Source organism: Panthera pardus, unplaced genomic scaffold (genome assembly GCF_024362965.1).
Source record: "Panthera pardus isolate Hobbes unplaced genomic scaffold, ASM2436296v1 HiC_scaffold_26, whole genome shotgun sequence".
NCBI lineage: Eukaryota > Metazoa > Chordata > Mammalia > Carnivora > Felidae > Panthera > Panthera pardus.
This window is the reverse complement of record NW_026526832.1, coordinates 19894242-19918460: the sequence shown is the minus strand read 5'-3', so window position 1 is coordinate 19918460 and position 24219 is coordinate 19894242. Positions and strand designations below refer to the sequence as shown.

The following is a 24219-nucleotide window of genomic DNA, read 5'->3' as shown; positions in this document are numbered from 1 at the left end:
CTAGGACAAGGTGTGCAGGGGAAAGGAGGAAGGGACGGTGTTCAGTCTGGCTAAGGAATGAGCACATTAACAGGAATCGGGCAGTACAGAGAGAGCCAACATGGGGCAGAAGGGTGCTTTCGGGTTGTCACAACAAGCTTGGGTGTTCCAGTTCAACCACGTAGAGCATGGAGTGGAGCTGGAGGCAAGTTCTTGGCGGCCCGCTCTGGGAGCCAGCATCAGAGCAGCTCATGCAAAGTCCTGCCCCACTCTTACAATCAGGGTGCAGTGGGTGAGACTGCAAAGGACCAGCAGAAGCAGGAGAGTGGAGTGTCCACAAAGAAGGCAGAGGAAGACTGGCCATCGGGGATGAGCGTGGCCAGAATATGAAGGACAGTAAGGATGCCAACATCCAAGACCCTGTGTGTGGTTGTCCAGGTTGTGTACTGTCCAAAAGAATCCAGCTGATGGGTTAGGAAGCTGAAGTTCAACATGCTCAGCAAACTATGCACTCCCAGAGGCTACATCCAGCCAGAGGGGCCCATTTTTTTTTTTCTTATTTATTCTAGAGTTGCCACATAGGTACGGACAGCCCTGTGCCACGGGGTCTGACACTCAGGAAATTCCCGAGGTTTTCAGCAAGAGTGGTCTTGGTGAAGTGGGGGCAGCTAAAGGGGTGAGAGGGGAGGCAATTCTTGGGGGAAGTAAGACCAAGGAAAGGGCATGGTAGGCCTGTCTCCCTCCCTTTAAAAAAACAAACAAACAAACAAACAAACTTGTGGCCAATACTGAGACACTAGGAGAGGACAGTTTGAAAATACCGCCAAACGGGGGGCCTCCAGAAACAACGCCAGGAGGAAGAGCCCAGGACCGGGGCAGAGTGCAGTCAGGGGGTCGGCCTTGGGAAGGGAGTCTCTCCTCCTCTGAATGGGAGAAGCTGGAAGGGAGCAAGGCCCACAGAGAGAACAGGAGAAACAGTATGGGGAGGGCCTCACTCTGCCATGTTTTAGATGTATGACCTTGAGCAAGTCACTGAACCTCCCTGTGGCTCAGCTCCTGCATCTTTAAATGGGAATAATAATAGTACCTACCAAATAGGGTTGTTTGGGGATTAAAAGAGGAGCATGTATTTGCTCACTTAGAGCAATGTGGCACGTGGTAAGCACCATATAAAAGTCAGCTAGTATTGTTTTGAATTGGGGAGGAGGGAGCCGTGACAGAGGCATTTAATCATTTGAATAAAGTCAAGTGCAGAGAAAGCTAGCTTGCCCAGATTCCACATTGAGGAGGGGTGGGGGGGGGGGGGCACAGCAGAACTGTAAGCAGTAGCTGGAGAGAGCTGGGTCCCGCGGAGACAGCCTGGGTCCTGGGGACGCTGCCCAGCTTGGAGCTCTTGGCACCATAAAAAGCAAGTTCAGGGCACCAATGCATAAATAGGAGCCTCTATAGGCCATAGGAGCCATGAAGTCATTCTCCTATTATACCGGATTCTGGGCTGTGAACAGCGGTGAGGGTGGAGGGCTTAGAAGGCGGCAGAATGGCAGAGATAATTGAAAAGGCTGGGAAATCAGAGGTCAGAAGAGAGGTGGCAAGCCCAGGGTGAGTCAGGCAGTGGGAGGCAGGCTGGGGGACGAGCGTCTGCATCCATGTCTCTGTGAGAAGGGCAGCGTCCCCAGGGATGGGGACAGCTGCTTGCTGTCTCCAATGAGGACAACAGGCTGAAAGGGAAGGGTCCGAGCCTTGGTCATCTCATTCTGCCTGAGGAGCATTTCCGACAGGGCGTAGGGTGCAGTGAAATGTGTTTCCATGGAGAGTGATGGAATCTTAGCCTCTGAGCGGAGTCTGTCTTTGTGGGGGAGGGGCTGGATCTGGGGACTTCTTTAAATCCTAAACAACTTGAAGGGACAGCAGGGCCCAGAGGCCAGGTCCTGTGAGGGGCTCTTCCTGTATCGAGGTGCAGACTGCCCGCCCATCTGGTTCTTGCATTCTCTGCCCTGGATGGTGGACAGAGTCACGCCAAGAGGCTACTGTGGGGACATGTGGGGTGCTGGAGCCAGCGTGTATGTGCGTGTGTCTGTGTGTGCACTTGTGCACACATGCTTGTGTGACTAGTGGGGGTGGGGACACCACATCTGCAGGCCGGCTCAGAGGGAGAGAAGGTCCCGGCAGCTGGCTCCAGGCTGAAGTCCCTGTTGCCTGGAGTCCCTCTCCTCCTGGGCACTGTGCCAATCTGCACCATCTGAGCTCCTGAGCCCTGGGGAGAGTGCTGAGCCTAAGAAAAGCCTCCTTCACATCTCCTGGCATCTGTTCCCAAATTCCCTGCCAGCCCAGAGCTGTCTGGGCCACTAGCCACGACCAGAAAGGGGAGTGTGGAAGCAGGTGGTGGAGACAGGGGCCACAGGGGCCACACTCACTCCAAGACCATCCCACCCAACCCAACCCCTCCATTAAGACTGGCTCCCTGCATCTGCTGGGAATCCGCTGTGGACGCTGGGCAAGGTGGGCCAGCGGAGAGAGACCCACCTCCGTGCAAAACCCTAACACCTGGCAGAGAGTGGCGAGGGCAGGAAATGGTGCCATTCTTCCAGTTGGGGGAAAGTGCGTCCAAAGAGGGGGGCCCGGAGCTGTCCTTGGAGGGCAGGAGAGACGGAGGAGGCAATTCCAGGCAGCTGTAACACGAGGAAGTGCCCAGAGGTGGGATGTGGGAAGGATGCAGGGAAGCCTCGCGACAGAAGGTACTAGAAGTGTTGGGCCAGGCCAGGTAGGGGGTTAGTTGTGGACACCCCAGACTGCATTTATACATCTGGGGAATGAATAAAAGAAGGCTTCCGAGGGGTGGGTGGCAGCTCAGAGCTGTGCTTAAAAAAGTAATAACACTAATAACATCCAGCTTCCTGAGACTCTCCGTGTGCCAGGCCTTGTGCTAGGCACTTTACCCACTGTATTTCTAATGCCCAGGCCACCCAGCTACCTAGCAAGAGAGGGGCTCACAGAGGCAGTGTGAGTTGTGGGAGAGGCAGCAGGTCTGGAATCAGGAGACCTGGGTCTCAGGTCCAGCTCTGGGGCTCTAACCTTGGGTGAAACACCCACTTTCCCAGGCTTCACTGTCCCCAGCTGTTGAACGTGGACCACCCCTGCCCAGAGGGCCACACAGGGCTGCTGTAAGGATCAACAGGAATGTTCCTAAACACTGTAGAGTGCTGTGCCCACATGGGTCTCCTGAAACTCAGCCAGGGCCCCCGCTGTGCTGCTCACCTTGTAGGGCACACCTTGTCTGGTGCTTGGGAGCCCAGCCCCTCCATCTGTAGCCGCTGGCGCTTAGTCAAGGCCCAGCCCCTTTGGGCCAGCAGCGCTTTGCCAGTGTGAAGGCCAGTATTCAAAAGCCCAGGCCTTTCCCTCCCTCTCTCGGGCCACCCCTGTCTCTGCTATACCCAGCCACCCTGGCTTCTCTTCCCCTGCAACTTTAGCTCACAGTGGTCCTAGCCAGGACCCAGCTCTTTGTAACCCTGCAACCCAGCTCCCCAAAGCTGACCAGCCGGTCAGCCTGTAATCACAGTCCCTGAAAGAGATAACCTGACTGGCTCGGCCCAGCGGACAGTTTGGGTCCTCTTGGATCAGGTGTCCATCAGTCGTCCAACCAACTGCAGGGTAGGCCGAGGTCACATGGGGCAAAGGGGCTGGCCAGGCCCTCAACTAAGGTTGTTGCAGGAAGGGGGAAGGCACTCCAGCCATGTCCATCGAAGACAGCCTTCCTCGGGGCCCTGTCCCTTTGCCCTCCAGCTTCCCCCTCCCCACTTCCTGCTCAGGGCCATATTGAAGTATCCCAGGAGTCTCCAAAGAGACCTCCGGAGGGCTGCTCCCTGGGACAGAAAGGACCAGCCTTTGGAGGGACACCATTTCCCTCCTCACATGGTTTGAACACCCACCGTCCTGCCCTGAGGCATTTACAGTACTCTTAGGATGATGGCCCACGTTTTCCATGAGCTGTCAACCAAGTGCACGGTCCCAGGGACACCCAAGAGTGTCTGGACTCCGAAAGCCAAAAGATCTATGTCGAATCCTGGCTTTGCCAATTTTTATCGGTCCTTAGCCTCCCTGAGCCTCAGTTTCCTTATCAAAATGGAGCTAACAGTGCCTACCTTGAAGGTCACGGTGAGGACTGGAGATAATTAACGTAAGGGTGCTGGATTGGCGTTAGCGGTAGGGGCACTAAGGGCAGAGAAAGCATAGGCTCCCCTCTGGCCCGGGAATACCCTCCCTTGCTCTCCCTCCTTCCTCACACACTCCCCCCCCTCCCCACTCCCACCTGCCACCCCACACTCAGCCTCACACAGTGGGGGCCAGGAGGCAAGTCTCCACCAGGAGACTGAGCCTGGGCCCTGACCGCCTCTTAAAAACTGTTGTCCAGTGTCCAGCACCACCCGGGCCAGCTGGCCCCCTCCCCGCTTTCCGTGCAAGCAGACTTGACTAGATGAAGCTTTGCTCACGGAGGCATCACTGCGCATTAGGAGCTGGGTCAATATGGCAGGCGGGGTCCGCCAGGAGAGGCAAGAGAGTGGCAGAGACGGACGCCGTGTGGAGAGCTGAGAGGACAGGATGCTCTTGGGGCCAGAGCAGGAGGAAGGTTCCTCAGAAGGCTCCTCAAGAGGGAGAAGGCAGGGGATAGGGGGGCAGGAACACAGCAGCCGGCGTTGCATCGGCACAGGGAGTTGGTGAGAGTGGAAAAAGGGAGGAAGGTCTTCACCATAAGTCTATAAATTGAGGATTGTGCTAAAACTAAAAATTTACTTAAACAAAAGAGTAAATGGTAGAAGGAGGAGGAGGACAAGGAGGAGAAAGGGGGACAGAGAGAGTATGGCCTCAGACAGTAACCTTGGCCCAGTTTCTGGCGACAATAAGGGCCAGGCAGCTCCGTGCATGAGCCAGGTGTTCACTCCAGCCCTGAGCAAGACACCCAGGTATCTGGGGACACCCTTTGGAGGCCTTAGGGAACATGAGTGCCACGTTCCCGGCCACAGGAGCGCTGGCAGGATTGCTGTGCCTTTCAACTGCCTCCGGTTTCCGGGTGCCCACAGGATCCCCCTGTCTGGGTCCCCCTGTCACAGGAAGGTGCCTCTGGCATAGACTCCACACATCCTGGGGCAAGTCTTTATTTCAGGGACCATCTCCTCTCAGCCTCCCACTCGCCTGCTTCTCTTCCCAGAGGGCAAGACCGAGCCACCCTCAACTCCATGTCCTCTCCTGGCACGGAGCAGAGTAGCTGGCTCAAAGCAGGGGATGCTTAAGAAACGTCTGCTCAATTAATTAAGACAGGCTAAGAGGAACGAAGCCATCTTTGCCCCTCTGATTTTCCAACTGATATTCTTGAGACCAGCCAGGTGCTGCAGCCTTCCTGGGTCCCCTGCCGCCCACCTCGGCCTCTGTAGGCACCACGTCCCCCTCTTCCAGGGCTGGCTCTGAGCTCCCCTCTGCCTCTTGTCATCCGGCTCAGGCCAGGAGGGCATCTTCTGGGGCACGGCAAGGCCCAGCCTCCTGGGAGAAGGGCCTGGATGGGAAGAAGGCCCTGGAGGGGGCACCTGCTTTGACCCCAGTCCAGAAGCCCGGGAGGCCACCGAGACGCGGAAGAAAGAGCGGGAAGGCCTGGCTCTGCCACGTGCCCGTGTGGCCTGGTCCAGGTCACCCAGCCCCTAGGCTCAGTCTCCTCAGCTGAACACCCCAGGCACCTGCCTTCCAGAGTGCAGCATCTAATCCGTCAATGTTGGCTAGACTGTGCACGGCCACAGGCCTGAATCTGTGCCCCGACTCGGCCACTCACCGGCTGTGTGGTCTTAAGTGAGTAACGGGAACTTTCTGTGTCTCCGTTTTCTCATCTGTGAAATGGAGATAATACCTCTCTCATACAGGGTTTGTGCAGATGAAAGTAAATGATGTGCATGAAGCACTTTGTACGGTGCCTGGCACACCAATGCTCAATAGATGTCAGCTTGGTCATTATTACTGTTATTACTGGGAAAACAAAATGAGAAAAGTGGGGGGGGGGGGGGCGGCGCCTAGGTGGCTCAGTCGGTTAAGCGTCTGACTTTGGCTCAGGTCATGATCTCACGGTTCCTGGGTCCAAGCCCGCGTTGGGCTCTGTGCTGACAGCTCAGAGCCTGGAGCCCGCTTCCGATTCTGTGTCTTCCTCTCTCTCTGTCCCTCCCCTGCTTGTGCTCTGTCCCTGTCTCTCAAAAATGAATAAATGTTAAAAAAAAAATTTAAAGGAGGAGGGGGAGGAAAGAAGGAGGAAACAGAGAGAGAGAAGGAAGAAAAGGCAAAGAAGAAGCTAAAAAAGTAAAAAGAAGCAAAGATTCCAGGGCCCAGGAGGCTGGACTCCAGGGCTAGATGGGGGTCTATTGGGGACCCCTGGGGGCTCAGCAGTCAGTAGGGGGAGCCTGGGGACCAACAATACTCCCTGACGCCTTGGCCCATGTTAGCCCCGGGAGACCTAGACAGGGAGACGTGGTCATCTCCTCCCTGACTCCATGTGGCCTCCTGTGCTAGGAGGCTGCATGGGGGTGGGGTCGCAGACTTCAGTCTGCCTCAGCTGTGGGCCGTATTCAGAGCACTGCCGGCCAGGCCAGCCTAGCTCCGGCCCCCTTGCAGGAAAATGCAAAGCGTTCTCAGGCAACCCACGGCATCTGCTCAGCACGGACTGGAACAGCTCTGCGGACACGCGGGCCCCAGCGACTGTGCGTCTGATGTGCACCCAGAGGCCCAGTGCCATTGTTTGGGGGACCCAACGGTGCTTTCTCCACTGTTTGTGGGGCAGGATGCACATCCCCTCTGGAGGTTCAGAATCCTAGAATGTCACAGGGCCTCAAGAACATCTCTAGCTTCTTCATTTCCCACAGGAGGGCCTCCAGGCCAAGAAAAGGGCAAGGTCTTGAATTTCAAGTTTTGGTTGTAGCATCCACGGCCAGAGATAAAACCCTTTACTTCTCTGAGCCTTAGTTTTCACATCTGTAAAATAGGAAGGAAAAGAAGAAGAATGCCTAAGGGTTGCTGTGCAAGCTCAAACGATAGGAGGTAAAGAAACTGCTTTGTAAATGACAAAGCTCTGCACAAGTAAAACACAGAACATATTACTATTTTAGAACTTAGAGCACTTGCATGTATTAAGGACTCAAAAAGTCTGCTGGTTGAGGGGATGAAGGTTTGAGGCGTGTTGAGTGATGAATAAAGGGCTCTGAGCACTGATTTGTTCAGGTGGGTAGGATCAGGGAGGCTTCACCGAGGGGGTGACTTTTGAGATGGGCTTGGATGGAAGAGTAGAAACCCATCAGGAAGAAAAAAGCATGAGCAGCATCCACATACGTGCAGGTGCAGCTGGGGCCTCCAAGGAGCCGCGGATCCCAATTTTACATGCAGGTTTGAGCTCCAGACTCTGCTAGAAACTCAGCCCTCGCCCCCGGGCCTATGCATGGTACATGAAACAAGGGGAGCTAGCAATTTATTAAATCTTCAACTATAACATGGTCAGAGAAGAAATAACCTTCCGATCTAACATCCCATTTGACAGATATGAAAACTGAGGCTCAGGAAGCCAATGTGCCTTAACAAAGGCCCTACGGCAGACTCTGCAAACTAGGGCCCATAAACCAAATTTGGCCCACCACCTATTTTTATAAATAAAGTTTTGTTGGAACATGGCCACACCCCTTCATTTACATATTGTCTATGGCTTTCGTCTCGATATAATGGCAGAGCTGAGTAGTTGCAAGAGGCCATACAGACTATGAGACCTAAAATATTTACTATCTGGCCCTTTAAAGAAGAAAGTTTGCCAACTCCTGTCCTACAGCAAGGTACTGGCAAGAGCTGGGATGGGAGCCAGGCCTCTGACTCCTGGTTGGGTGCTTTTTAATTCCATGCACCCTTGCCCCTCTGGGCCCATGCTGCCCCCTGTAACACTGCCTAAAGGGTGAGCTTTCAGGCAGCCAGGCTCTGCACAGGCTCAACTCCAGGACGCATGGTGTAGCCAACAGGGAACACCTGGGCGGGCCACTGTTACCCTCATGACAAAATAGGGCTTCTTGCTGGAGGCAGTTCAACCCCTTTGGGGGGAGTCTGACACGGAAATGCCAACATGTGCCTGCTTCTCCTCCATGGGCAAAGCGGAAAGAGCCAGAGAGTATTAAGTGTAGGACTCAGGCCAGCCAGATGCCAAAGTTATAGACACAGCCTTTCAAGAAGCCCACAGAGGAGGACTGGCATCTCCAGCCATCTGCTGAGGTGGCCAAGTCCGCTTTAAATTGTGCTGTAGAATTACTTTCTCGGTGCCAGACTGTCCGTGGTGAATTCATTTAATTAAACCCCCCCCAAATCCAATCTGTTAGAAGTTCTGAGTTCACACATGTCCTGTCCAATCGGTCATAAGGATGCAGATAGGCCACGGGCCTGGGCCACAGCCACCTGGTACAGTGACTGGCCTATAACAGACCCCATAAGCCCCAGGTCAGTGCGCTTCCAAGGACAACCGGAGTCGCTGCCCTAACGTGTGACAGAGCCCGCTGCGGACCTCACGCTCTGTTCATCCTCCCTGTCTCTACCCCGTTCGCCTCTCAGGCTCAGTGTTGAGCCTTCCTTAATTTACTCATTCAACAGAGACTAATTAAGTGCCAGCTATGTGCCAAGCATTCTTCTGAACGTGGGGAAAATAGTAGTAACAAAAGAGACAAAAATCCCTGCCCACATGGAGCTTACAGTTTAAACCCAGAAATGCAAGAGCATCTCGCACACTATGTCTCTACAAGGGTAGAACTCTCGTTTAGGGTTCTACTGAACTCAGTTTAGGCCTGAGCACTTGACAACGGAACCGTGCAGAGGCCTCCTAATTAAACCTCCTGCCACGCCCCCCCCATCTCCTACTGCCAACCATTCCCTGCCCCCGCCCAGAAACAGACACCTCTTTGGTATATCCCTCCCCTACTCGGGAGCTATCAACAGGTCCTCACTGCCTCCAAGTTGAGATTTGAACTCCTGCCCCTACCCTTCACCTATCTTGCTCTCCTCACCAACCTATGCGGCTCAGGTGAACTTTCTGCTCCAAGAAATCCAGAGTTTTTGTTGCTGTTAGATTTACAATATTCACTGCTAACTACTTATAAAAGTAATAGTTTTTAGAAAATATGCAAGACATAAAAGCAAATTAAAATTAATCATGAGCCCCATGATTCAAAGATAAGCTCTCCGAGCTTTTTCGTGTATTTCTTTCCAGGTGTGTGTAGATACATTTTTTTATATTTCTATATTTAGCGTGGGATCCCATTATACATAAAGTGTTGTATCCTGCCATTTTTATTTAACATTCTATGGTGGTTTTCTATGTAATTAAGAGACTGCTGAGGAGTATATTTAATCGCTGCACAATATCCCACCACATAAACACACCTTAATGTGTTTAACCAAACCCTATTGGTGAACATTTGGACTGTTTACAATTTTTCACAATGAAAATGCTGCTATAAACATCCTTGTTCATAAATCTTTGTTCCGATCTCTGGTTATTTTCCCAGCAGAGATTCTTAGAAGTGGCACTCCAGGGTCACTGGGCAGACACGTTTCTAAAGGTTCTTGATATGTATCATGAAGCTGCCTTCCTGAAAGTCTGTTGGTCCCCCTCCCCTCTCCCTTTGTGAGAATACCCACTAGCCTCGGACAGGTATATTATCTCTGCCTCCTATGTGCCCTGTGTCTCTTTGCATTGTGTCTTTGCTTCAGCAGCTCCCCTCGGTCAGAACCCTGCATTTCCCATCCATCCTTCAGAGAAGCTCAGGGCAAAGACCACCTCCTCCATGAAGCCCCTCCTGATACGCTAACTAAAGTTCTCCACCTCTAGCCTTCCCTCGGCCCCTGTCTTAAGTTCTTCCTAAGATAATTCCCACCGTTGCCACACATTTTAATAATGTGTGTAATAATAGCCTCTTCTTTGTAAGGTACATTGAAGTGCTTCCACTGAGATGTTTCATCTGATTCACTTCAGATAGAATGTGTTTTGAGGTCAAGGACCATGGTTTCATCATCAGAGTCTACTTACTCTGGCCCCATCACCAACCTCAAGTCTAGCCCCACCTCAAGCTAGATCCTGATTTAATGGAGTTTTAGAACAACCTTCCCTATTCCTTGGCCTACCAGAACAGAGTTTGGGATGTTCCCCTCTGCAGCGAGGACTGACAGGGACAGGGGGCCCTAGATTCCCGTCCTCGCTCTGTGAGGGACTCACTATGTCTTAGGGCCAGTCTCCGTCCCTCTCTGGGCCTCAGTCTACTCATCTATAAAATGAGTGTGTTGAACTACATAGTCTCTCACCCTCCCGGACTGATTGCCGCTGCAGCCCCAGGTACCCAGAGCAGCCCTGGGGTGCCTCTGAGGGCCCCTGTGCAAAGCCAGCCTCTGGGATAGGCCGGAGGGAGCTGGCCGGGTAGGCAGGCCTGGCTCCAGGCCAGGCTGTGTCTGCAAACACTGACCTTGGCTGCCGCAGGGATTTTCCATGACACCAGCACCCTCCCCCCCCCAGCTCCCCCTAGTCCCACGTGGGCCTGGGGAGGGTGGGGGCTGGGAGTGGCGGGGGCTGTCCTATACCAGAGGACCCTGAATCACAGCAATGGGGCACCTGTGGATGGGGTACAGCTAAAAGAGAGAGAGGAGAGAGCAGTGGTCCTACAGGTGGAAAGTCTGGTGGGAAAGCAGGAGTAAAAAGGGCACCTGCCAGTGCAGAATGCGGAGAAGAGCCGAAAGAGGGGCTGGGGAGATGGGAAAGAGGCCTTGGAAAGGGGCAGGATGGAGGGAGGGAGGGTGCTGTGCTTCAGAGCTGTCCTTCCTGAGAGCTCTAGCCTGGAGGGGACAAACTCCAGACCCAGCTCTGCACACTGGTCCCTCCCCCCAACCCAGGTCCATGAGGCCCCGGTGGTTTCCCAGGCCTCAGTCAGGGCCTGGCCAGGCCCAGGGTAGGGGGGATTCCTCCTGGGCCCCTGAAGCTGACCTCATTTTGCAGGGGCCCGGGGCCACTGGAAGGACAGGAGGTGTGAGTCACTAAAGGCCTTCCTGCCAAGGCCACCTCCCCTCTCCCCTGAGGGGAGGTTCCTCTCATCTGTACCCCAGACTTAGCAGCTTCTTGGGTTGAACAGCATTTTCTTTTTTTTTTTTTTTAAGTTTTATTTATTTATCTTGAGAGAGACGGCATGAGTGGGGAAGGAGCAGAGAGAGGGAGAGAGAGAATCCCAAGCAGGCTCTGCGCTGCCCGCTCAGAACCGAATACGGGGCCCAAACCCATGAAACCCTGAGATCATGACCTGAGCCGAAATCAGGAGTCGGACGCTTAACTGACCGAGTCACCCAGATGCCCCTGAACAGCATTTTCTGAGCAGTGGCTCCTACCAGGCCTTGCACCGGACACTGAGGGGACTTGCTGGCCCCCTGGGAGCTCAGAGCCCTGCAGAGCTGAGGGCAGAAAGGTGAGCACTGCAGCCAGGCAAGGGGAGCGGAACCTCCAGCTCCAGTGAGGGATCCAGGAAAGTTCTGGAAAAAGGCGCTGTCTGAGCTGGACCCTAAGGCTAGAGGAGAAGGCAGGCATTCTCTTCCCTGTCTCCACCAGGCAGCCTCCTCCCTCCTCCCCAGAGCCTGGGCACTCCTGCCAGCTTCCTTCCGCCTCATCTCCTTTAACACACCAATTAGACTCCTGCGGAGCCTCCTATCCCACTTCCTGGCTCCATAGCATCTCCAGACCAAGGGGGCGGCTCCCTGTCTGCGCCTCAGGCCCCTGGGGAGGCAGGGTGTTCAGTGGGCCTTTCTGAGGGGACCCACGGGTTCAGGCCTGACTGCCCCCCTGCGGACCCCGCAGGAGAGTCCGGCCTCCCTCGGGGGGCACCCGTGTCCTGCAGCTTGTCCGCTGGCTGCCGGTGTCTCCCTCGAGCCCCCACTTCCCTCTGGCTGCCCCACCAGGCCCAGGCAGCAGCTCCAAGGTCAGGCCCCCTCCCCATGTCCAGCTCTGCACCAGCCCAGCTTAGCCCAGAGTTCACCGTCTTTGGGCGCCTGAGGCCACAGGTCAGATCCATCTTCCCTCAGGGCAAACATTAGCCTCACTGGTGCCCTTATTTACATTAGATAACTAGGGCTATGGGGAACCAGGAAACGGGATGCAGCCAGGCATTGCCAAGGGCTGTGTGTTTCTCATCTACAGAAGGGACTGGACATCCGAGAATCTCAAAGTCAGAGACCTAGAAGGAAGACCTTAAAGTTCTAGACGCTATAGCGGAGCATTTTCCAAACTTCCAGCAACACGCACGGTGAGGAAAGCCCTCGAAGGCCAAATAAGTGGAAAAACTTAGCCCATTCCCCCAACTTTGACCGACCTTGCACATGTACAGCTCTGATAAAGCCTACACTTAAATCCAGTGACAACAAACCCTGTGAAATTCAGCATTCCTCCAGTCCAATTGAACCAAGCAACCCTCTCCTCATCCAACAGTTATGAACAGTCCATGGAACTGCTGTTCCAGGAAATTAACTTTGGGAAACACTAATCATGGGCTGCTGGTGCTAAAAGGAACTTTAAAGACCATCTAATCTTGATGTTCCCCAAAATATTCACACTCATAATTAATATTCATCGATCCCAATGTCCTAAGCATCCAAAGCCTGCCAAGGCCTCAAAATCCCCCACAGCAACTCTATGAGGTAAGTATAATCATTATTCCCATCTTACAGATGTGGAGACTGAGGCACTTAGAAGCTTCCGTTACTTGGCCCAAGCTGAAATATGTCTGGCTCCAGGCACTCTGCCGTCATCTATGCCAGTAAGCTGCCGAGATCCCCTGCAGAGAGTAGAAATATCTGTTTTTAGTATTTCAAAAGCATAACAATAAGTTAATTCAGTCTCTAGAATCAGTTAGCCCCTGCTAATTCAGAAGTTCTGATTGGCAGGTGGGTTCTTAATTAATTTTGGTGGGGAAAGAATTAATTATTCCTTTCACAATGATCTATTCAATGCCCGCTCTCTGTAGGAGCTACACCACACTGATTGACATGTGGCGCTTCATAAATAAAGGCTTTCAAAATTTAGAATCTACCAATGGGTGGGTTAATACAAAAACTAATAAAGGGGGGGGAGTTGACAGACACCTTTTATCTTGCCCTATCCTGCATGTCACAAAGGAGGAAAGTCGAGGACCAGGGAGGGGAAAGGACTAACTCGAGACACAAAACTAGTTCTGGCCAGGGCCAGGTCAGACCCCTGGATCTCCCACCTCCTTAGCCCCATGCTTTTTTCCTCCATCCAAGGCTGTGGCCAGAGTTCTGGCTTTGTAGCCAGCTAGGCCAGGGGCAGGAGGTCAAGCACTCAGACTGATGGGCACACGGTATCAGTGGGGAACAGCAGCTGAGCCCGGTCTGGCCAAGGCCACCACGAAGGATTCAGACTGGCTATCTGTGCTTTAACTGGAAGGAAATAGGCTATAGGGAGAGGCCCTAACCCCCTGCATTTCCCTGGGAGACAGCTTCGGCCAGTTTCTGAGGTCCTTGGTGATACCAGGAGGAAAACAAAGAAACTGAGGCCTAGGGCTTCCTGTCCCACCTCTCATTTTTCCTGCTGCCCCAGATAGCCAAAATTAGTATTTATGTCTAACCACATAGTTAATTTTATGTCCAGCCACCTGGCTTCCTCAGGTAGATTCTATGCCTCCAGCCAGGTTTCAGGGCCATCTCTTAGCCTAGTTGCTCCTAAGCAGGGGCTGCTGGGCCCTTGTTGAATGAACAAGTCAACCTTGGTCACACTGAGCCAGAGGGCAGAGGACAGAGCACTGCGTTGGGAACCGAGTATCCTGGGTTATAGTCCTGGCTCTGCCATTCGCTGGCTGTGTGCCCTGGAACAGATCACTCTCCTTCTCTGGGCCTCTATTTCCTCATCTCTACATCATAAGGACTGGGTCATATGATCACTGAGGGATTTTCTGGCTCTGAGAACCTAGAAGTCTAGTGGATTCAGGAAGAGGTGGCTGGGAGAGGAGAGGGCAGTGACAGCCCCGGTCAGTGCTCTGACAGGCAGCCGCTAGAGTCTCATGATCGGGGGATGAGTTCTGGCTGGTCAGTCCACCAGGTCCTGCGAGGGAGGGTCCTCAGGGGATCAGCAGCTTCTGTGTGTGTCAGTGACACACAAGGACAGACGGAGCCCCTCGCCCAGTGATTCACAGAGCTGGACAGCAGGGAGGAGACTGGGGTTATCTTTTGCCCCCTCTCTCAAAACCCACGCCTGATGTGGGCAAGGACCAGGCAGGCAGCGGGCCTGCTGGCAGGCAGACAGGCCTTGCCAAACTCCCAATTACTTCCCAGAAGTTCCAGGGCCCCCCGGGAGTGGCTCCACCCCAGCTGGCACCGCTTCCAGCTGGGCACCCACGTCAGCAGGTCCTCACAGCTCCCTTGCCCTTTCACCCAATGACAGGGAAACAGATGAAGGGACGGGGCCGTGCTGACCCTGGGCCAGGTACTTGGAGAAGCATCTGGCTCCCCCGGCGTCACACCCCTGTTGCCACTGGGCCACGTCCGTCTCAGAGCAGTGCCCGAGGATGCAACCCCTAGTGGAACACTCCCCTCTCGGGGCCTCAGTTTCCCATCCCGGTCACCCTTCCTGGGTGATGAATCGGCTCTGAGGCATCGGAATGAGCGATGAGTCAGAAAGTCCTAGAGGCTTTGGCCAACTCACAAGGCCTCTCCAGCCCTTTTCAGCTATAAAACAGAGATCGTCAGAAGAATGGCCTTGTGGAAGTTTTTCAGGATTAAGGTTCAAAATGTGTCTGGAGGATAAGACCTCAAGCCTCAGCCTGTGGCAGGGAGGGACGACGAGCCCTGGGGGGTATCTGACCCCAAGGGTGAGGTACATTTAGGCTGGGGACACCCTGGACAGGACAGTGGGTCGAGTGGGGCATGAGGCTCTGGCTGGAGAAGAGCCTTCGGGTAAACCTGGCTGTGCCACCGCGTAGCACCAACAGGGGGAAGGCAGGGAATGGAGTTGTCACTTCCGGCCGGGAGCTGGGGAAGCACGAGCACACTCAAGATAGATCTGAGTCGGCAGGGGCAGGGCGGATGCCCTGTGCGGACAGGCCCAGGGGAAGAAGGTGGCCGGCCACATGTCTGCTGGCACGTGGGCTGTACTGAGACCAGGGAGGGCCTCTCTGCAGCTAGGGGACTTTGTGCGCAGCTATGGTGGACACTGGGTTTTCCTGAAGTCAGAGCCTCTGAGCGAGCACAGGGAGAGGTGGCAGTGGCAGTGAGAGGGGGTCCTTCTCGCTGAGCCCGCACAGGTTGTCCCCCACCCCGGACCACGCTCTCGGGCGGCCTTTTCCCTGTGAGGTCCCGTCCCCCCTGCTTCTTCACGAACCCCACAGGTTCTGAAGTACTTACGTGTCTAGCTTACATGTTGCGTCGGGCAACCAGGCTGGATATTAATAGCTGTAGCTCAAACCCCTAGAGTGCAGACAGGGCAAAAGAGGTCCAGAGAGGGGAATGCCTGTGCCCAAGGTCACACAGCCAGCGTGCCGTCAGGCTGGGGCCGGGCCCACGCTACCTAACCCCTGTCCAGCCCCACCCGCGGTGCCATGCCCTCCCCCACGCCCAGTGCGGCGCTGGCCTGGGGGACAGGGAAGGACAGGATAAGAAGCAGTTCTGGCTCAGGGCCTGCCCAGCTGTCGAGGTGAGTTGTGGTCTGGCTGCCGTGGCCGAGCTGGCGGGCACAATCTGTTCTCACCCTGCTGGGACGCAGACAGGCCGGGCACGGCAGCTCAACAGCTCAGCTATCCAGGCCCCTGGCACAGAGTGACACAGTCAACCAGCTAGGTGTCCTGGTTTGGGGGGGGGGGGGGGTTGGGGAGGGGAAGGGGAGCCCATTCTAAGGGCAGCCCACAGCCTCACACACTCCAAGCGGCTGTCCCCAGATCTCCCTGAGCTTTAAGATTCAAATGGCCTTGGGCTAATAGAGATGCCAGCTTCACTGGAACTGAGCTGCCCCCCGGCCTGAAAATGTGAGGGAAATCTGGCACCTCGCTCATTAGTAATCATAGCGAGCCATTATTGAACATTTGATACGTACCAGACTCTAGGTTAAGTGTATTATACACATTATCTCATTTATTTCTCCCGAAAAGCCCTGGGAGGCAGGTTCTACTTATCAGCCCCATTTTACACATGTGGAAACCAAAGCCCACAGAGGTTTAAAAAAAAAAAAAAAAAGGGCAGTCCTTGGAAGAGTATGAAGATTTGAATTCATATCAGATACAAAGCACATGGTATCCTTCCTGGCCATGCACATATTCTGAGCATACTTCCTGGGCATGGCAGGCAATGTGGAGGGGGAAGCTTGAGAGAAACATGACAAGGTCCAGCCAGGGCCCACCCTGCCACCCCAAGCCAGTGTTTAGCTGTACGTATGGGGTGCTGGGGGATAGGGCAGGGGTGGTGGTAATATGGGCCCTGGAGTTCAAAGCTGAACATTCTCAGTGTCACTCAAAACACAGAAGGTCACTTCCAGTGAGGAACTCAGGACAGCTGCACAGAAGAAGCAGCACTGGGTTGGGGCACCTGGATGGCTCAGTCGGTTAGGAAGCAGCATCGGGTTACGTTTTGATAAGGCTTAGAAAGGAGGAACAACTGGAAATCCTACCAGCCAGCAATATTTTATTATAATAATCCTATTAATAAAAGTAATAAATATCGTAACAGCCCAGTGAAAACAAGCAGGGCCAGGACCGGCAGACCTCATTTTACAAATGATGAAAACAAGCTCAGAGAGGGGGTGTAATTTGCCTAAGGTCACATAGCCACAAGTGACAGGGCCAGAACTTGTGCCTAGGGCTTCTGAGTTCCCATCCAGGGTCCTTTCCCCTCCAGGTCTCTAGGCACAACTCCTGACTTAAGGCCACTTGATGGTTGGCTCAGAGGGAAGGTATGCCTCTGCCCGGCTCCCGGCGCCTGGCTCTGTGAGGGCCGGGCATTGTGTGGAGGAGATGGGGGTTGGGGTTGTCTGGCTGGTGATAGTAACAACGGAAGGACAGGCAGGGGCCCTGCTTCAACAAGGGCAATGCCACCCCCCCCCCCCATGAGGACAGACCCTACTTTGGGCACAGAGGATGACCCCGGGGGCACCAGACTGGGGGCTAATGGAGACCCTGGAGCACCATGCAGCCAGCTAGCAGACAGGCACCGTCCCCTTTCTCCCTGACACTGGTAGGCCAGCTGCCTCAGGGACATTGGATGGCCCCAGTTGCCAACTACCCCTCATAAGCTTCGGCTGGCAGCAAGGAAGTTATCAAGGAGCCACCATGCCTCAGCGTCCCTCCCTCCACACTGAATCACAGGCTAGCCAAGCTCCACCCCTTACAGGCAAGGAAACTGAGGCCCAGAGAGGACAAGGAACAGGTCCAAAGCCGACAGACACTGAACTAGAAACCGGGTCTCCCAAATGACCTACCAGTACCCTTCACACTATCCCTGCTGCCTCTGGACAAAGTTCCCACAGCACTATGAATCAGCTCCTTCTTTAGGTTTAGAAAACGGTTAGGTCTTTGAAGTCAAACAGACTCTGGTTCAAACGCAAGGTTGCTCTACTTCCAAACGGTGTGACCTCAGAAAAGGCGCTTAATCCTCCCTGCTTCCTCCTTCCTCCCTACCCTATGGTGTCAACCAGGGGCATCAGCAAGGAACTAGCATGGCATGCGGGGGTCAAGGATGTGCCCATAATCGTGTGCTGTCTTCTCTCCGGTTGGAAGGAGAGGCCCGAATCGGCAAGGTTGGGGAGGTGGAGGGCAGAGATCTCGGGGAAAGGGGTCAGGGTTTCTGGAAGTCCAGCCCCACAGCGCGTGCTTTCTCTCCTCTTCCCCGGCTTTCCCCCAGGCTATGGCCACGCGGCACCCAGCACGGATGGCGGCAAGGTGTTCTGCATGTTCTACGCGCTGCTGGGCATCCCGCTCACGCTCGTCATGTTCCAGAGCCTGGGCGAGCGCATCAACACCTTCGTGAAGTACCTGCTGCACCGCGCCAAGAGGGGGCTGGGCATGCGGCGCGCCGACGTGTCCATGGCCAACATGGTGCTCATCGGCTTCTTCTCGTGCATCAGCACGCTGTGCATCGGCGCCGCCGCCTTCTCCTACTACGAGCACTGGACCTTCTTCCAGGCTTACTACTACTGTTTCATCACGCTCACCACCATCGGCTTCGGCGACTACGTGGCGCTGCAGAAGGACCAGGCGCTGCAGACGCAGCCGCAGTACGTGGCCTTCAGCTTCGTGTACATCCTCACGGGCCTCACGGTCATCGGCGCCTTCCTCAACCTCGTGGTGCTGCGCTTCATGACCATGAACGCCGAGGACGAGAAGCGCGACGCCGAGCACCGCGCGCTGCTCACGCGCAACGGGCAGGCGGGCGGGGGCGGCGGCGGCGGCGGGGGCGGCGGGGGCGCGGGCGGCAGCGCGCACACCACGGACACCGCCTCGTCCACGGCGGCGGCGGGCGGCGGCGGCTTCCGCAACGTCTACGCCGAGGTGCTGCACTTCCAGTCCATGTGCTCGTGCCTCTGGTACAAGAGCCGCGAGAAGCTGCAGTACTCCATCCCCATGATCATCCCGCGGGACCTCTCCACGTCCGACACGTGCGTCGAGCAGAGCCACTCGTCGCCGGGAGGGGGCGGCCGCTACAGCGACACGCCCTCGCACCGCTGCCTGTGCAGCGGGGCGCAGCGCTCCGCCATCAGCTCGGTGTCCACGGGCCTGCACAGCCTGTCCACCTTCCGCGGCCTCATGAAGCGCAGGAGCTCCGTGTGAACGCCCTGCGGGGCCTGGAGCACCTGGGGTTGCGGGGCCGGGGGAGGGAGGGGCTCCTGCCGGGAGGAGCAGCCGGGGTGGGTGAGGAGGCCCCATGGGACCCTCCCCACACCCCTCACCACCCTCCTCCAGCCGCGCCCCCCCCCCACCCCCCATCTCCCGACTGTGCCTGCTCGCACGCACCAGCCGGCAGGAGCCCGGGCTCTGAGGATGTTTCAGGACATCCGCGCCCTGCAAATTCCGAGAAATGTGAAATGTGGGGGGTGGGGGGTGGGGGAGGGAAGGCAGAAGCTGGGAGCCTCCCATCCCTCTGGAAATCTAAGGAGCTCCCTCCGTTCTCAGAGGCCCTGCTGGTACCCAGACCACCCCCCACCCCCCCTCCTCCATCCGGAGGAAACTTCGTGTTCTGTGTAAGTTTGCATCTCTATTTATACCTCTGTCCTGCCAGGTCTCCCACCTTCCCCAGGCTCCAAAAGCCAGGGTGTCTTTGTTCAGGTCACCCCCACTCAGCCCCACTCCCCTTCCTCATCCCCAGCTGTGTCTCCCAGCCTCCCACTACCTTTTGTGTTGTTTTGCATGGCTTTGCAGTTATGAAGAAAGTGGAAACCCAGCAGTCCCTAAAGCTAGTCCCCAGAAGGCAGGCAGACTGAAGCAAGGACAGGCAGGCTGCAGGAGGGACAGAGGAGGGAGGGGGAGATTGTGGCCCTCTGGTCTGCAGGGCAGCCCACGGGGAGGTGAGAGTTAACTGGCCTCCAGCCTCCGACACTGCCCTTAGAATCAAACAGAAAACTTCGTACCTGCCGTGCCCAGCTGCTGCTGACAATGACCAACTCTTACATCTGTGGAATGAGTTTCAGCCTCTGAAACCCTGCCCTGACTACCCATTCATCTGATTCTCACAGTACCTGGTTAGGTCAGCAAGGCAGGAGTTCTCATCCTCACTTTACAGGGGACACTGAGGCCCAGACAGGTGAAGTGACTTGCCCAAGGTGGCACAGACAGCAAAAGGCACAGGAGAACAAGAACCCGGGCTGCTGCTTCTGAGTTTTGGTGCCCTTTCGTCCTGACCACCCTGCCCACTGTTGAAAGCAGAGCTCCTGCCCGGTGCACCCAGGCACTGCGTGAGCCAGCACTGGGACTCAGCCTCGACTCCACTTGGCCAGGAGGCAGGGGCTCTGAATGGACCCCTGAGGCCGAGTAGGACCCCCTCAGTGTCCAGACTGCCCGCTTACAAACAGGGAGGCAGGGCCGGGGACAAACAGGGAAGCAGGGCTGAGGCTCATGGAAAAAAGGGCAGGAGCCAAGGGCTCTAGGGGTTTGGGAATCGGGCAGAATGAACTAGAGAACTGTCGGGCATATCCAATTGGGACCTTATCCCTGGCTCATAGCCAGTGTTGGTGCCTGTGTCCCAAGTAGCTAGAGATAAATTAAGGCTGCAGCAAGGAGCGCCCCTCTCAGGTAGGGAGTTTGGACCTGGTGTGCCCACTACCTACCCCACCTGCAACCCAGAAACCCAGGTGCAGAGCAAGCAGACCGAGGCGATGCCCTAGACTCCACAGCTGGAGCTGGTACCGTGTCTCAGGACAGCATCAGAGGTGGGTGAGGGGCGTCTCCCCACTCAGAACTGCCCTCCTATGTCGTTGCCATGGCGGCTCCCTAACACTGCTGAGCAAGGCCAGCCCTGGTATTCAGGGATGCTGGAGTGGGGGTCCCACAGGGTGGTCAGCCTCAGCCGCGCCCCAGCCTCTGGGAACCCCTAAGAGAGAAGAAGTCTGGCCTGTGTGTGAGTCCTGTCTCAGCGTGGAGGAGCTCGCCGCCCAGGTGCCAAGAAGAGGGCCCAGGACCCAGGGGTGACCTCTGTGTTTATGTGTGGGGCTGGGGGACAGTGCTGGCTGCCTCTGTCCCACGTGTGACCCTGCCCTCGAGGGGTCCTGTCCCGTCAGTCCCGAGGGAGCCACAACCAAAGTTGCAGGGAGATGGCGAGGAAGGAGGCCAAATGGTCTCGAGCAGAGCATGGCAGGCTGCTCGGCCTCCAGTGGGCCTTTCCCAGGGAACTAGAAGGCCAGAGTGGCTTCCCCCCTCCCCCCCTCCCCCACTGCAGGCAGCCTTTCTGCTTCCCCGATGCCTTATGCCTGGGCACACTGCCACAGAATATGCAATACATGTGGGTGCCCCCGCGCCCACACCCCCACCCCGGGCAGCCCCTGGACCCCAAAGGCTGCAGCTGCCACGGCCTCCCTTCAGCCCCTCCTGCCTATCTGTCTTCACAATGAGAATGGCGCCTAATAAATGCTGTCCATGGAGACCAGGCTCAGGCTCAGCCGCCTCTGTATCGTATACCCTTGGCGTGCCAGGGAACAGCCGTTTCCCCGCCGAGGTCTACAGACACACCTAGCTGATGCACCTCAAGCTGACTGAACCCTTTGTGTCGGGGGTCTTAGGAAGAAGCCTGGGGGCAACACTGGTGTCCCTTTTGTAATTTCCTCCAAGGTCTCCAGGTTGTCTCGGTGTCATCCTGGAATGACTATGAGAGCAAGATAAGACTTTAGAAGAGAAATCACCTGGTCCGGTGCTCCCCTCGTACGTGAGTACACCGAAGCCCAGAGAGGGCAGGCCGCTTGCCCCGAGTCACACAACAGCGAGTGGCAGACCCAAGATCAGAACCGGAACCGGGAACACTGAGTCCCGTTGCCCCTCCTCACACAGCCTGCAGAGTCCAGCCGGACACACCCCAGCTGATGGTGACACCTCCCTGTCTGCCAGAGTGGGGATTCCCTTCCCCAGTGGGGATCCTGGCCTCAGTGGTCTGATGGACACAAAACTGTCTTTACCAGAAGGGGACACATCACAAGCCCCCGTCTTCAGGGTATTATTTCTCTCTGGGTGTGGAGGGGCAACTCATCCTGGGACTGGGCCCCAGATGCACGCTCCCAGCTGGTGCCAGAGGCTTCCAGACGTCACTGAGTACAACCTACAGTAAGCTTGCCCACCACAACCCCATTTCTATCTGCATTCCTCCCTGCCTACCTATGTCTCTTTCATGAGATAATACTTAACCCCGACCGTAGCCAAGGCATTCTAATACTTCCTCTCCTAGCTCATGTTATAAAATGCTGGTCACAACCCACTAGATTGATTTCTCTGTCCACTAATGGTTTTCTCCCTGCAGGTTGAAATGCTCCAGGGAAATAAAGGGGGAGGGGGTTGCTAGGGGCATCTTCTCCAAGTCCCCCCATCTCTACCCACTTGGGTCGCTTGAAATATACAGGGAGAGACCCATTTATTGGGGGCTCAGAGCTCAGAGAAGTGGTGATCCCTGCACCCTCTCCCAGGAGGCAGGACACAGCCAGTCTTCACGTGACAGTGCCCCTGGCTGTTCCTCACAGCTGCAGGCAGGCTCCTGGGACACGCCCCTCACTGGCCCACGGCTCTGAGGGTGGCCACGGCAGAACGGGACTTTAGTTCCTGTGGGCTCCCCCACACCTAAGACCACCTCATCAAAACCCAGGGCTTCCTGCCCATGGCCCACCTATCTCTGTCTTTCTTAGCAAAGCTCAATGCAGCAACAGAAACGATGTCATTTCTGAGGTCAGCAGTGACCACTACAAGGTTGCTCTTACTTTCTGAAGCAGTTATTGCAGGACATAAACGTGCTGACACCTTCTCTCCTTTCTTCCTCACCCGGGACAAAATCATCAGAACGCAAAGGAGTCCCCAAGGGGCTGCAGGCACCCCCGTCTTTCGAGGGGTGATCAGAATGATGGTAGTGATGAACTACACCCCAGCCCCAGCCCCCAGCTCCTAAGGGCCCAGAATTGTCTGGGGAACTAGTGTGGGCTCTCTATCTCCACAGGACGCCGTCCCCACCCTCCTCACTTCCCACCGCATCTGAGGCATCCTGCACTAAAAAATATATGTACAGCAAAACAAAAATAGAAAACCAGCACCGCAGAGTGGATGTGGGGTATAAATATACCAAGAGCTCCGCTGATGTGGTTACTCAGTGTAAGCTTCAGATAGAGACAGAATCTTCCTGGGAGCCCAGAAAGAGGCAGGCAATGACAACTCTTCCCCAAACGTGTCCCACGGTGTGCCTTGTGGGAAAAGGGTTCCGTGGGCGAATGGATCTGAGGAAACGCTCACACATCACTCGCTCATGGAGCTTTCTGAGCCCCCTTGGTTTAGTAAAGGTTAGGAAAAGCCCTGCGGCAAACACAGCCATTTACCTGTGCTTAACCCAGCACGGCCCAAACTCGTTGGTGGCACCAGACCCTCTGCACGACATCTCCGCACCCCCTGTGTTCCACAGAGCACGTTTTGGGATATGCGGGCCTAGCGACATCTCTGCCTCCTAAAGAGAGAGGCTGGTCCTTCCTCCTCAATAAATTGCAAGAGGAGTTTGGCTTATAAGCCCTTCTATAATGGGAGGCCGTGACCTTTGCAAAATACATAGGTTATTCCCAATCTTGTGTCCGCTCTTGTGTCGGCTTGGGAGCAGCTCACTTGCCAAGATCGAGCAGTGGATGAGTGGCAGAGCAGGGATCCGGGCCCAGGCCCCACGGTCCACAAGTGTGTGCTCTCACCCTCTCAAGGCACCCTTTCCCCAGGGTGGTCCACGGCTTCGGTGAAGGTTTGGCGGAAGTCACAGAGCTGTTCGGGACACGTTTCTAATTCAGAACCTTGGTGAGAGGGGATACTACGAACCTAAAAACGTCACCCTCCAAAGATGGCAGATTCCGGTGGAGCTGAGGGTCCTACCTGAGGTCCTCCCACCTCCCACTAAAGCCTAGTCTTTTCTACAGGCTCAGCATGGCCCCGTCCGCCAAGCCCACCGGCATCTCCACAACTTATCTCAGGAAGCCAGGGCTGGGGGAGGACTTCTGTAGGACAGACATGCTGCCAGAGGAAAGAGCAACTACCCATGTTGGCCATGCCCGCCTCCCCACCCAGGGCACACCTCACTGTCTCCACTGAGAAGCATAAAGTGGCGGGGGGGGGGGGGCGGGGGGGGCTCTCTGACTCTCAGAGCTGGGTTCAGGTTTGAAGGCTGAAAGACTCCATTTCCCGAGAGACCCCCAAACAAACAGTGGACAGTGGACACAGTCCCCTCCTCTTGCCCGGGTAGCAGCGATGCTGGAACAACAGCCTTAGGCACTGCCTAGGAAGATTGCAAAGAAACACACCCACACCCCCACACACTCCCCTAGATCCCTGGCCCAGCTCCTCTTTTTCAGAGGATGAGATTTTGGCTCACAGAGAGGAAGTGAGACGCTCAAGGTCGTGAAGCAAGATAATGACGTCGCCAGGATTAGTATCCAAATGGGCTCACTTTCCTTTCCCCTCCTCGCGCACCCAGAGTAAGGGCCCAGATGAAAGCCGCTAATCTCTGAGGTTGAGT

The 24219-nt window shown here is 55.6% G+C and overlaps 1 protein-coding gene across 1 annotated transcript in view; it reads left to right on the top strand.

Annotated features, from left to right (window-relative positions):
• KCNK3 (potassium two pore domain channel subfamily K member 3) overlaps positions 1-21131 on the top strand; it is a 37524-nt gene extending 16393 nt beyond the window's left edge. The window contains exon 2 of the mRNA XM_053891059.1: positions 17896-21131. Within this exon, the coding sequence (XP_053747034.1) occupies positions 17896-18821 (926 nt within the window). The 3' untranslated portion in view covers positions 18822-21131. The remainder of the gene's footprint in view (positions 1-17895) is intronic.
• The last annotated feature ends 3088 nt before the right edge of the window (positions 21132-24219 follow it).